The sequence below is a fragment of the Leishmania panamensis genome (genome assembly GCF_000755165.1).
Source record: "Leishmania panamensis strain MHOM/PA/94/PSC-1 chromosome 32 sequence".
Taxonomy (NCBI): Eukaryota; Euglenozoa; class Kinetoplastea; order Trypanosomatida; family Trypanosomatidae; genus Leishmania; species Leishmania panamensis.
In genome coordinates, this window is record NC_025879.1 from 1,466,680 (window position 1) to 1,479,179 (window position 12,500).

Genomic DNA, 12,500 nt, shown 5'->3' on the forward strand with positions numbered 1-12,500 from the left:
GTCGGTCGTTACGTCGTTGGTCGGTCGGCGCGTTACGTCGTACGAGTCGAGGTAGGTCGGGAGGGTGGGGGTGGGGGGAGCAGAGGGGGCCTTTGTGCGTGTGTGTGTGTGGGTGGGGGGAGGGGAGGTGCCGTCATTCTACAAACGGGCGACGTACAGTTTTGGCGGTGCAAGCGAGGATGGCGGCGTGTGCGACACCTGTTTTCACCCGCTGTATTGCATACGAAGCGCCTGCTACTCAGTACCATCTGCTCCGCGAATGCTCAACAGTGCGCGTGGCAGTGTATGGCTACACATAGACAGCGTCACCGACGATTTGGGTGAGAGTCTTGTCTTGTTTTTGTTTGGAGTGAGGGGCTTCACCGTCTTCCAGTCCCACCGCGTATGCCACACTTCACCAAAGTCCACGAGCGTGTCACCCTTTACTGCACCACATTCTCTCTTCTCTATTTCTACCTTTCCTTGTTTGCTCTCTTCTCTTTCACGATCTCATGTATCCTCGCCTTGCCTCAATGTGTGTGTGTGTGTTGGCCTCATCACTCGCCGCTGCTCACCCTCGTCCTTGCGCGGCTCACCAAACGCTCTCTTCGTGTTACGTTTCTTTTCCGCACCCCTCTACGTCTTCTCGTCTCTTTTTACCTCAGTCGTCTCTCATCTCTCGCGCGCCCTCTCTCTGGTTTGTCTGTGCTCTGCTTTGATCGTACATTCGCGACTCACCTCCTTCCATCCCCCGTCCCATCCCGCTGTACACCTCTGCACCGATTCCTTCATATTCCCCTCCTTCTTCTTCAGCGTCCTCCCCTCTCCTACGGCGGCCCAGCCAACACGTGCAATCCCGAGCCGCACCAGACCGTCGCTCTCACACGAAGCAAACTAAAAAAGCACGCGGATATCAACGGGGGCGATGCCGGAGCGGGTATCTGTGAACCAGGAGGTGTACTACTTCGACCCCAAGAGTGGGTGGCTGCGTGGTACCGTGAAGCAGGTCGATGACGGCAAGGTGTTGATAGTGGACAATGCCTCCCATGCAGCTGTCACGGTGGCTTCAGAGAATGTCCACGGCTACATCTCAGAGAGCTACGATCCGGAGGACGCGGAGCTCTTCCACGTGAGCGATTTGCACGTGGCTACTCTTTTGCACTGCGTCAAGGACCGCTTCGAGCAGCTGCAGCAGCAGTACTCGCTCATGGGCGAGATGGTGCTCTCCGTCAACCCGTTCCGGCGGATGCCCTTCAACAGCGAAGAGGAGCGCAAGAAATACCTGGCGCTGCCAGACCCCCGTATGCTCCCCCCGCACATCTGGCAGGTGGCACACAAGGCCTTCAACGCGGTCTTTGTTCAGGGGCGGGGCAACCAGTCCATCGTCATCTCTGGCGAGTCTGGCTCTGGAAAAACTGAGAACGCCAAGATGCTCATCGCGTACCTCGGTCAACTGAGCTACATGCACAGCAAAAACACCTCGCAGCGCAGTATCGCGGACAGAATCGACGAGAACCTGACCTGGAGCAACCCCGCCATGGAGTCGTTTGGCAACGCACGCACAGTGCGCAACGACAACTCTTCGCGCTTCGGCAAGTACATCAAACTCTACCTTGACCCTGCCTCCGGCATCGTGATGGGAGGCCAGACTGTCACCTACTTACTGGAGAAAAGCCGCATCATCATGCAGTCTCCTGGTGAGCGCAACTACCACATTTTCTACGAAATGTTGGCGGGGCTGTCGCCGGAGGAGAAGCAGAAGCTTGGCGGGCTCAAGACTGCTCAGGACTACAAGTGCCTGAACGGCGGTGGCACCTTCATCCGCCGTGGCGTGGATGGCAAGCCGCTCGATGACGCGCACGAGTTTCAGACGGTTTGCCGCGCGCTCTCCATGATCGGTGTGTCGCTGGAGACCCAGAACTGCATGTTCCGTGTGCTGGCGGCCATTCTGCACCTGATGGAGGTAGAGTTCGAAGCGGACAACAATGACAAGGCGCAGATTGCAAACGAGGAGACGCTCGCGACAGGCAGCAGGCTGCTCTGCTTGGACGAGGCCAAGGTTCGCGAGTGTTTCCTCGTGAAGAGCAAGACGTCACTTGTCACCATCCTCGCCTCCAAGACGGAGGCCGAGGGCCTGCGCAACGCCTTCTGTAAGGGACTGTACGTCGGCATGTTTGACCGACTCGTCGAGTTTGTGAACGCCGCCATTCATCCCCAAGGGGACTGCAGCAACTGCAAGTATGTCGGATTGCTCGACATTTTCGGGTTCGAGAACTTCACGCGCAACAGCTTCGAGCAAATGTGTATCAACTACGCGAACGAGTCCCTGCAGAATCACTACAACAAGTATACGTTCATCAGCGACGAAGAGGAGTGCCGGCGTGAGGGCATAGAGACCCTGAAGATCGAGTTCCCAGACAACTCCGACTGCGTTCAAATGTTGGATGCAAAACGCACGGGCATCTTCTCGATGCTGGACGAGGAGTGCAATTTCAAAGGTGGCAGCGCGGACCGCTTCACCACGAACGTGTGGCAGCAGTGGAATGGCAAGAGTCCGTACTTTGTGAGACCGAAAAGCACCATTCCGAACCAGTTCGGTGTAAATCACTACGCCTCCTTTGTCAACTACGACACAACGGAGTGGCTGGAGAAGAACACGGACGCGCTCAAGGAGGACATGCGCGAGTGCGTGCAGGAGTCCACCGACGAGTTCATCCAGACCCTTCTCTCGACGGAGAGATGTGAGGCACACCGCAAACAGACCGTTGCTATCCGCTTCCAGCGCCAACTCACAGACCTACGCACCGAGCTGGAGTCTACCGAGACACAATTCATTCGCTGCATCAAGTCAAACATGGTAGCAGACCCCTCGTTCCTTGAAAACCTGCTTGTCGGCTCGCAGCTCGAGTCCGCTGGTGTGCTGCAGACCATCGCCCTCAAGCGCCAGGGCTACCCAGTGCGCCGCCCGCTAGCGCAGTTTTGCAGGTACTTCTACCTCATCATGCCCCCTTCCACTGTCTCACTTTTCAAACAGGAGCGCTACAGCGACGCGTGCGGGGACTTTTTACAGCGGTACCAGCGTCTGTACAACTGGGCGGTCCCTAACTACGCCGTCGGCAAGACGAAGGTGTTCCTTCGGGCGGAGGTGTGGGCCGGACTGGAGCGGCTGGTGCTGCGTCGCCGCGCGCAGCTCCTGCACCGCTGCAAGCCCTACCTGCACCGCTGGGTTGAGGAGATCCGCGAGCGCAGGCGCATCGAGGAGCAGAAGCGGCTGGAGGCACTGCGCAAGCTGCGCGAGGCGCGGGAGGCGAAGGCCGCCACAGCCGTTAACGGTGTGCCGGCGGAGAAGGTGCAGTGGGTTGAGGAGGTGTCGAACATGTTTCCAGACTTCGACATGGACACGCTGATGGATGTGGCAGTAGAGGCGGACACACGCGAGGAGGTTCTCGAAGCTATCCTTGCCATCCAGGCGGACCGTGTTGACAAGCAATCGGCATCTGGGTTTATCGACGTGGTGACGGCTGCGAACGTGAGTCATGATCTCATCAACGGCTTTATCTTGGCTGACATCAAGACAGTGTCAGCGCTGTCGAAGCTGCAGCCGGAGGAGTTGAAGAGCCTCGGTGCCAGCGAAATAGAGGTGGTGGCGATCACCAAGAAGCTGATTCATCAGCAGGGTCAGCGCGTCAAGTACAGCCGTCTTGCCGAGTCCATCGGCAGGACCGGCGAGGATGCCGCCGCTGATGACATTAAGCGTGCCGAGACTGCCCGCCACCGGGACGACTTTGATACCAAGGTGCAGGTGCTTGCCAGCATGGGATTTGATGAGTCCATCAGCCGTCTTGTGTTGGCGCACTACAATGGCAATGTGCATCGAACGGCGGCGCGTCTGCTTTATGGTGTGGACAGCCGCAAGATGAAGAACAACGCGCGCAAGCATAAGGATTTCAACACGACAAACGTCGGTGTGCAGCAGCTCATCTCTCTCGGTGCCACAAAGCATGACGCAAAGATGGCGCTACGTCGCAGCAATGGAGACACGAACGGCGCTGCTACGATGTTGTTCAAGACGCGCTAAAAAGGAAAGGGAGATGCAAAAGGTGCGATTATCGAAGACTGGGAAGTGGGCATACACTGAAGAGAGCGAGCGAAGGTGCAGGGAGGTGGACAGAGGGACGTCATTTGCTCTCAGTGCTATTTTCTCTATGCGGAGTAGCCTGTGCTTCTCTCCGAAACAGCACCTTGACACCAGGAGTACACTAACGATAATGCTCAGAAGCTGTCAAGCCGTGGGACGCACTAGCGGGGAGCTCTGCCTGCGCCGTGGATTCAACCCCCTGCCCTAGCTGGTTTGCGTTTTCTCGTGTCCTTGACTTTGCTTCGTTTTCATCGTGTGACTTCTTCTTGTTCTCCCTGCTCTTCCTCTCGCCCTTTGCATGTCTTTCTCTCTCGGTCATTTTGTTCTCTTCACGGACTGCAGGCGTTCTGTTATCGTGTGTCTTCCTGGTTTCTGTTCCACTGTGTTGTGGCGCGTCTGGCGCGGCAACACCGACTTCTCTGTGCCCCTCCTCCCACATCCCCACGTTGTGTTCTGCATGTGTCGTGCGTCGATGTGCGTATGCTTGCTCCCCCCCTCTTCATCCGTTTTGGGTGTCATGCCGGCTACCGCCACTACCTCTTCTCCAGCATTGATGAGTTCATCCCTCTCATTTTTCCCTCGTTTCACTGCGTTTCTCTTTTTGTTTGTTTGCGCCTCTTTTTCCTCAGCTTGTGCGTTGTGAGCATTGTTGTCTTTGCGTTTGCTCTTGGGACTATTATCGACTTGGCGGCGGTAGTGTACGACACTGTCCCCCCCCTTTCGCCTTTCTTCCCGACGGCGAGTGGGCGAGTCGGTGAGGCCATCGGCATGCGCGCTCTTTCTCTCTTTGCAGCAGATCCTGGTAGCCCTTTACAGTGCCGAGAATGGGCTGTCGGCCACTGCTACTGTACTGGTTAACTGTGCAGCACACAGGGAAAGTTGCCTTGCTGGGGATGTGGAGCGCAGAGAGAAACGTTCAGCTACCACTTACAGTCTCTGAGTCTTCCTCTGACTGATGTACAAGCGAATACACATATGTATACGTGCTTGTCGGTACGCGTGTCTGTGTCGTAGTCATCCTTGCATTCCCTCTCTCCATTTTCGTTGGTGTACGTTTGTAGAGCTCCCCTGTTTCTCTTCGTCACACTCACGAAGCAGATTCTGGTGAGTTTTTTTGTTTTTAGGTTCTCTTCTCCCCCCCCTCCCCCGCCCCCAATGGAAAAGGACTGCTATGGTCGGGTGCAGTGTCTACTTCTCTGCCGCTGCCCACACCCCTCCCCCACCCATCATTCCTTATCTCTGCGTCCTTCACTGCATGGGGTGCAGTTCTGCCGTACCCACATTCAACTATTACTCTCTGTGCTCTTTCTCCTTCTCGTTTTGTGTCGATGTTCTCACCACCTCCAGTGCTAAGCAGCTTCAACCCAGTGTGAAACTGTCATGTAAATTTGCCTTTCCACTTTCCATATAGAGCTGCCGACGTGTTCCCCGCATCTCTCTCTCTCTCAGGTCCCCCGTAACTCTTGTGTTGACAGTTGTTTTCCTCGTCTCTCCCTCTCCTTGTTTTGATGTTCGCCTCTGGGAGTGTTGCCCACGCTATTCCCCTCTCCTTTTCCTGTCCCTCGCCTTCTTCCGTCTTCTCCCATCGCCTCTCTGACTTGCGCCCCCCGCTGTGTGTAACACCCCCCTCTTCCTGTGCCCCCTTGACGGTTCTGGCGCCATTTCTTCGTTCCTACTCTTTCGACGCCGTCACCACAGGGGTGACGATGCCTGTGACACTTATTTTCCCTTTTGTGGGTGCTCATACTCCCGCCCACCATTCGCTTGTTGACCTTACTTCCGTTGTTTGCTTTATTTTCAGTCTCGTGCTCCTTTATCGATCTTGTAGAGTCTTGGGGTGTGTGTGTGTGTGGTGGGGGGGGGCGGGCGGGGAGGCGCCCCGCACCTACACTTGAAGTAACGCTGGCGTGGCTGCGCACTTCTTGTGTGCCGAGGCCGAGCACGGGAATGAAACGAGGCAGGCGGGAAGGAAGACGTGCGCGTGCACGTGAAACTTTATTTGTTTCTTGTATATAGCCGCTCCCAAACAGAGACTGCGGGCTTGCATGTGGTGGCAGAACGTACGTGTGTTGGTGTGTTTGGGTACGCCTGTACGAGGACCAACGTGACAGTCAGGAGGTTGAGTAGGGGCGCTTGGCGAGGGCATCCCTCACATGCACTGGAGGAGGCTTGACTTGAGTGATGTAGAGACTCGCATTGTGCTTTGCTTTCTTCTCTGATACCCTTCCCTTATTCACCACCAACCCATCCATCCGTCTCTATGGATCTCTATATGCGTGTGCGAGCACGCCTACCCCCTGCGTCCATCATCGTTGTCTTTATTTTGTATCGTTTTGCTCCTCCCCGTCTTCCTTTCTCGTTGTGTGTTTGCCACTTCTGTGTCATGAAGGGCAAAGAAGCATCTCAACAGGTACTCAAGCACCACCTCCATTCCTTCCATGGCTGTGATCATTCTTCGCGTAAGCGAGTGTGCCTTCAGTGGCTGGCTGCCACTGCACCTCTCGCTGTGCTTACGCTCGGGCCTCATAGTGCCGCTATGAAAGCCTGACCTTCCTCCTCTCTGTCCCCCTGTCTTCCTTCCTCTGTTCTGCTCCACCCCTATTGTTGATACCCTTTCAAGGTTGACTCAACTTTCCCACTGCCTCTGCAGGCGTCTTTGCACGATGGTGTGCGCGTGTGGGCTCTCTCTTCCCCCTTTCGTCTGCGCTCATTTTGAGGTTTTGCTCGTTCCTTTGGCTTTTTTTGTTTTTCTTTTGTTTTGTATTTTTTTTTATTTTGCAGACGCGCGCATCTCTGCGTCCGTGCACGCGGTTGATTGCCTGTCTGTGTCTTCGTTTGTTCTTTCCTTGGGCTCTTTGTGGTGCATGCGTACTGCGGCTCACGGTGTGTTGTCGTGCTCGCCAACCGCGAAACTGGCGATGCAGCGACCTCGGCGAAGCCATGGCTCCTTCAACGGAATTGGGAGAAACACACATCGAAATGGCGGGGACAATGCGCTCTCTTATCCATCTGTGCGGCGTTCGTCGAGGTAAGACGGCGTTCTCATGCCTCCGGTGTACGCGGTATTGATGTATGCATTTGTGTGCACTGGTGGCTGTGGGTCTGCGCCTGTGTTGGCGTGAGCAGCAAGATGAATTCAGCATGATGACAAGACGGGCAGCAACACAACGGCATTCAAGGGAAGGAAAAAACAGTAAACGCGCACGCACCCGCAGTCGAGAGTGTGACGCTGTCCGACGGTGCGCCGTCCCTGCGAAGCTCAACGGTAGTGTGAAGGATAAGAAAGTAGTCTGACTTGGCGCGACCATCAGTCGCCTACTGACTCCTCTACACAATTATATGCAGAAGTTCCACGTCGCCTAACGCTTGTATGTGCGTTTGTCTGCACCACGTGTATGATCGACTCCTTTCAAGAGTGCGATGTGCCACACAGGCATGCTCAGGTGTTCATGTATGCGTCTACGTTGCTTTCACGTTGACGTTTTACTCACGCTAACCCTTCCAGGGACAATTGGCTCTTTTACGCGCTTCTTCCTCCATACTCGCAGTGCGCTCTCTGTTGTTCGCTGCACAACCCCTCACCTCGTCTCACCACTCCTCTTCTCTCTTCCCTTATCGAAACCTGTGGTGCATGTCGCTACTGTGGTGTTGCTGCTGTGGGTAAACGGCAGCGCCGTGGTGCTTCGAAGGCACGCCACACACCCGCTCCATCACGATAACATCTCAGCAACCTTTTCTTGCGGCACAAGGGCAATGACGCCGCTGCCCTGGTAGGACCTTCTTCTGCTCAGATTTCATGGAGTTCCTTGGCAGAGAGTCTGCAGGGGTCGTCTCTGTCGCGTGTAGCTCGGCGTCCACCACGTCGTTTGCCACCCTCTCGAGTCACGGCGCTCTCACACTGTGGGATGTGCGCATTCCACGCAAGAACTACATGACACTTCACAATCCAAACAAAGCCGCTGCCAAGGAAGCTTCCGAGCTGCGTTACCTACACGACCGACACGCTGCTGTCGCGCTGTGCGGCAATACTGTGCAGCTCTTTGACACACGCAAGTGCGTTTCGTGTGTGTCCGAGTTCACGAGCGGCAAGGAGTGCGTCGCCTTCTTGAAAGACGAGCCACCGGCGAACTCGACAACGACGCTGATTGCGGACGAGGATGGCGGAATGTTTGTGTACGACATTACAGACGGCTCCCGACCTCCTTATGTCGAGGCGTACATCTTTGGCGAGGAGCACCGCTCTCCCTTGCCACAAGGCCACCGGTTTGGGCGCCTGACAAACTACTGTAGCGGATTGCACTGCGTTGATCTCGCCATTGGTGAAGGCAGCACCGCTACCCGACTACTCTTTGCTGTCGGAATGGACGGCGAGGGCGCCCTCTACAGCGGGGCCGACGACACGGATTTCGCGCGCGTTGCGTTCTCAATCTCGCAGGAGTCGCCGAGGAGCGGCAGTGGCCAAATGGTGAACCCGCCACTCGTCAACTGCACCGCCATCTGTGGTGCACAAGTGGCCGTTGGGCGGGCGGACGGTATGTACTCGGTCTTCGAGGTTGAGCGCAGTGGACTGAGCGAGGCAATGGCGTCTCCCGGGCACACCATCAACGGACTGTGCTATGTGAACTGGGTGTCGCCCGCGGTGCTGTTGACAACGTCGCTTTGCGGCGAGATCACAGGATGGGCCATCGGTGAATACATGGCAGGCAACAGTGGAGAGGAGGAGGAGGAGGCGGAGGGGCCAGAGGTGGTGGCAGCCCTTGCGCATCGAGAGGTACCCGGCTGCCAGCTGGCGACGGTGAACTGTGCTGACCGACTTGCTGCCATGCGCTATATCTTTGGTGATACTCTAGGCGGTGTGACACTGGCTCAGCTGGATCTCTAAGTGGGTTTTAATACTCACTGTAGCGTGCCTCTGCTGCGGGAGGGGGGGGGGAACAGGAGGCGGGGCCATCTGGGGCATGTGGGGCATGGTACTGCAGACACACTGCTAGGGTGTGCTGGGGAGAAGCTGCGCGCCAGTGCAACGCCGTCGTATATGTGTCTCTACGCCATGCGCTTACGAGGGTTACCCTTTTATGTCGCCTGCACTCTTATTGTCCCCGTATCCCTCCTCCCTCAGTGTGGTCGCTTTGCCGGAGATACACGTATGCCCTTTTCTTTTCACTCTTGTTGCCTTTCCTGGTGGCGGAAGGGGGGATGCCTCCCTGCGTGGCATCTCAGGGCCAAGCGCTCTCACTCTTTGTGTGGGAAAGCCACGCAGACCCCCTTTCCCTACCCATACCAAACTGCTTCCAGTGGTGACCGGGTCAAGGTGCCTACGACGTGGGGGGAAGCCAGAGCAAGGTATCGCTGCTGATGTCGGTGGTCAGGGCTTGGATGGTACTGCGTCGGGGTGACCCGCGGCCGTGAGCAAGTTTGTACCATCTCTATGATGAGCAGCGTCTCAGCTTGACTGGAAAGGGTCGCACCTTCATCCTGACAGCCTACTGATGTGGGGAGCCTGAAGGCCACCCCGAGAAGGATGCACGAGGTGGTGACCAGCATGATGGAAGTGGCTGTGAGGCGAACTGAGAAACGGCGGTGGGTAAAGTTTGGCGCAGAGGCTCTGCGCCGATAGCCGAGATGGCGTATTGCTGCAACGCGTATATGTTTGGCTTCTTTGCCCACGGCGATGGGGCCCGTGAGAGGGCCGAGGGTGGGGTGGTGTCCAACTCCTGTTGTATGGCAGAATGACTAAGTTGAAAAAAAAAACATATTATCGCCACGTTGATGCAGTATTGACAACTCGTAGCGTTAATATCCGCAGCGTCTGGAAGTGCGTGCGTTTGTCTCCATCTCACCCGCATCGTCACAGTAGTGCCCTTTCCTCTCTTCCTTCTCTTCTTCGTGACTCCGGGCAATTACTCTCCATCGGAAAGCAGCGAACTCTCTGCTTTAGTGTTTTGCCTGGCGAGGTCGATGTTCTGGCAACTTGCTCGGCTTACCCTTAGGTCGCGTGCCGCTGGCACTCGTGCGTACACGGATAGCGTCTCTACACGTCTGCCCAAAATGCGATGTTGTGCTGTGCGATCTTCTCATCTGTCTGTTTTGCTTCACCTCTTAAACGTTTTCCTGGGGCCACTACACTGTCGGCGTGTGACGCACCTGCGGCCTTCCACCTATACCCGCCCGTGTACACCCCTGCCTGTGATGATGCACTGCACAGCAGTGTGCGACTACTTTAGCGCCTCGTTTGTTGGTTACGTATTCGCTGCCACTGCGAGGCCCTCTTTCACAACGGGCTGTCTGCTATCTCACCTCTCTCTCCACTCCCCCCCTACACACACACACACAATCGCGTCTGCGCCCCAGCGAGCTGTGTGCATGTGAGCACCTCTTCCCACCTCTCTCTTCACGAATTTTACCCGTCACGCCCCTCCCCTCTTCCTTTTGAGTGAAAATGCACTCCGGAGTACAAATAGGTCCGAGCAGCAAAGTGGCGGAGAACGCTCCGTCCTGCGACTTGGGCAGCCTTTTCAAGTGGTGGCTCAATCCCAGCAGGATCTTCCGCACCCCGAACCGCAAGCTGCAAGATAAGACGCCTGCCGTCGTGGTGGGATCTGGCGCCTATAGTGGCGACAGGACGACCGAGTTTGTGATGATGGCAATGAAAAAGTTGCTCTACTTCTCCTACCGCAGCTGCTTCCCTCCCTTGCCGAACGGGTCCACGACAGACACCCGCTGGGGCTGTCTGCTGCGCACCACACAAATGCTCATTGGCACCTGCCTTCTGCGGTATCACTGCAAGGGTGCGTACGTGTTGCCAGAGGCGGACAACGCTGAGCTCAAGGCGAATATATCGAGGTTGTTCATGGACGTTCCATCCGCCCCGCTTGGCATCCACAAGGCAGAGGATGAGGCTCACAAGAACTGTGTCAAGTACGCGAGTATGCTTTCCCCCACTGAGGCGGGCATGGCGATGGCAGCCGCCTTGATTGCATGTCACGCCGAGGGTGGGGATGTGCCATTCACATTTTCCTGCGGGAACCGCAACATCGATGAGCCAGCAGTGGTGGCAAAGCTCTTGGAGGGCCAGCACGTTATTCTTATTATTCCTGTTGTCTTGGGCCTTGCACCCTTGTCGGATAAGTACGAGTGCATGATGCTCAAGATTCTCGACATGAAGGCATGCTGCGGCATCGCGGGAGGCTTCAAGCAGGCATCCTTCTACATGTTTGGCCACCAGGGCCGCAAAGTCTTCTTCATGGACCCACATTATATCCAAAAGGCCTATACGTCTGACAAGACCGTCGGCACCCTGTACGGGGCTCGCGGTGACCTGACGGCGCGCAAGTTTGACCCGTGCATGGTTCTTGGCTTTTATCTTCACACTCTGGAAGACTACCGCGTCTTTGCGGAAGAACTGACGGTGGTCAACTCCCTTGTAACTTTTCCACTCATCAGTTGGAGCCGCAAATCGTCGAAGGTGACGCCTCCCTCCGACGAACGTGCCATTTCTTTGGAGGGGAACGCGGAGAGCGCTACGGCACACGGGAAAGAGGAAGAGCAGCACGGGCCGAATCCGTTCGCTACTGATGCGAGGCACGCCACAGGCTTGAATCTGAGCTTTTCTCCAGAGGCTGTCGTAGCGCCATGGCGCCGATTGTCATCGCCATCATAGTAGCTGCATAACGTTCTGGACAACAGTACGTGAGGCCTACACCGCCAAGGCCTACTTACTCCACCTCTTTCGACAGACCAAAAGGTCCGGAAAGCGGCAGTGGTAGTGGCGAGGTATCCTGCGCACATCGAGTGAAGCGTGCCTTTGCACATTCTACCAGAGCATATGTGCAAATTGTCCTTCAATTTTTGTTTTCCTTCTTTCGTTTTTTTTTTTTTTGTGAATTGTCATGTGCCGCGTTCAGGTACGTCATGAGTTTGCCACAAGCGCAGTCGCCGTCATTCCAACGCCCCCTCCTACTCTGCCCACTCTTGTCTCCTTCACCGCTTACACGGAAAGTGCGTTGTTGTTGTTGTTCGCTTTAGTTTTATCCCACTCCCTACCATAGGAGCCACTCTCAGCCGCTTGTTCAGTTGCCTTTCTTTCATCTGTTGCCTGGACGAGACTCTTCACCGAAGTTGCCGCGTCTTTTCGTCTACCTGCGCGAAAGGTGTTCGTCTCTTTCGCTGTTGTTATGGTTGTTGCTCTTGTGTGTTTGAGCAGTGTCGTACCCCCCGATTGTTCTCCTTGTCGCTTTCCTCTCTCTTCCTCACATATCACTTAAATGGGTGGGGCTTGGACTTGTTTGTTTCGCTGACGAGCACTGTTGCTCTGGCCCCCCTCTTCCTCCCGCTTCCAGCAAATACGCCATCCATACTTGCCTTCCCCTTCTTATTTTTCCTG

The 12,500-nt window shown here is 55.9% G+C and overlaps 3 protein-coding genes across 3 annotated transcripts, besides 1 other annotated feature; all 3 read left to right on the forward strand.

The window, feature by feature from the left end:
* Positions 1-904: 904 nt before the first annotated feature.
* LPMP_324000 (myosin XXI) lies at positions 905-4,057 on the forward strand (the record flags this gene model as incomplete). Its single annotated transcript, XM_010703779.1, has 1 exon — positions 905-4,057. One exon carries the CDS (start codon positions 905-907, stop codon positions 4,055-4,057), a length of 3,153 nt encoding a protein of 1,050 aa, XP_010702081.1.
* A 3,856-nt stretch (positions 4,058-7,913) lies between these two features.
* Positions 7,914-8,999, forward strand: LPMP_324010 (hypothetical protein; the record flags this gene model as incomplete). Its single annotated transcript, XM_010703780.1, has 1 exon — positions 7,914-8,999. One exon carries the CDS (start codon positions 7,914-7,916, stop codon positions 8,997-8,999), a length of 1,086 nt encoding a protein of 361 aa, XP_010702082.1.
* Positions 9,000-9,308: 309 nt separating this feature from the next.
* Positions 9,309-9,849: a repeat region.
* Positions 9,850-10,556: 707 nt separating this feature from the next.
* On the forward strand, positions 10,557-11,777 carry ATG4.1 (AUT2/APG4/ATG4 cysteine peptidase, putative; the record flags this gene model as incomplete). The annotated part of the gene is made up of 1 exon (XM_010703781.1): positions 10,557-11,777. One exon carries the CDS (start codon positions 10,557-10,559, stop codon positions 11,775-11,777), a length of 1,221 nt encoding a protein of 406 aa, XP_010702083.1.
* Between the last annotated feature and the right edge of the window lie 723 nt (positions 11,778-12,500).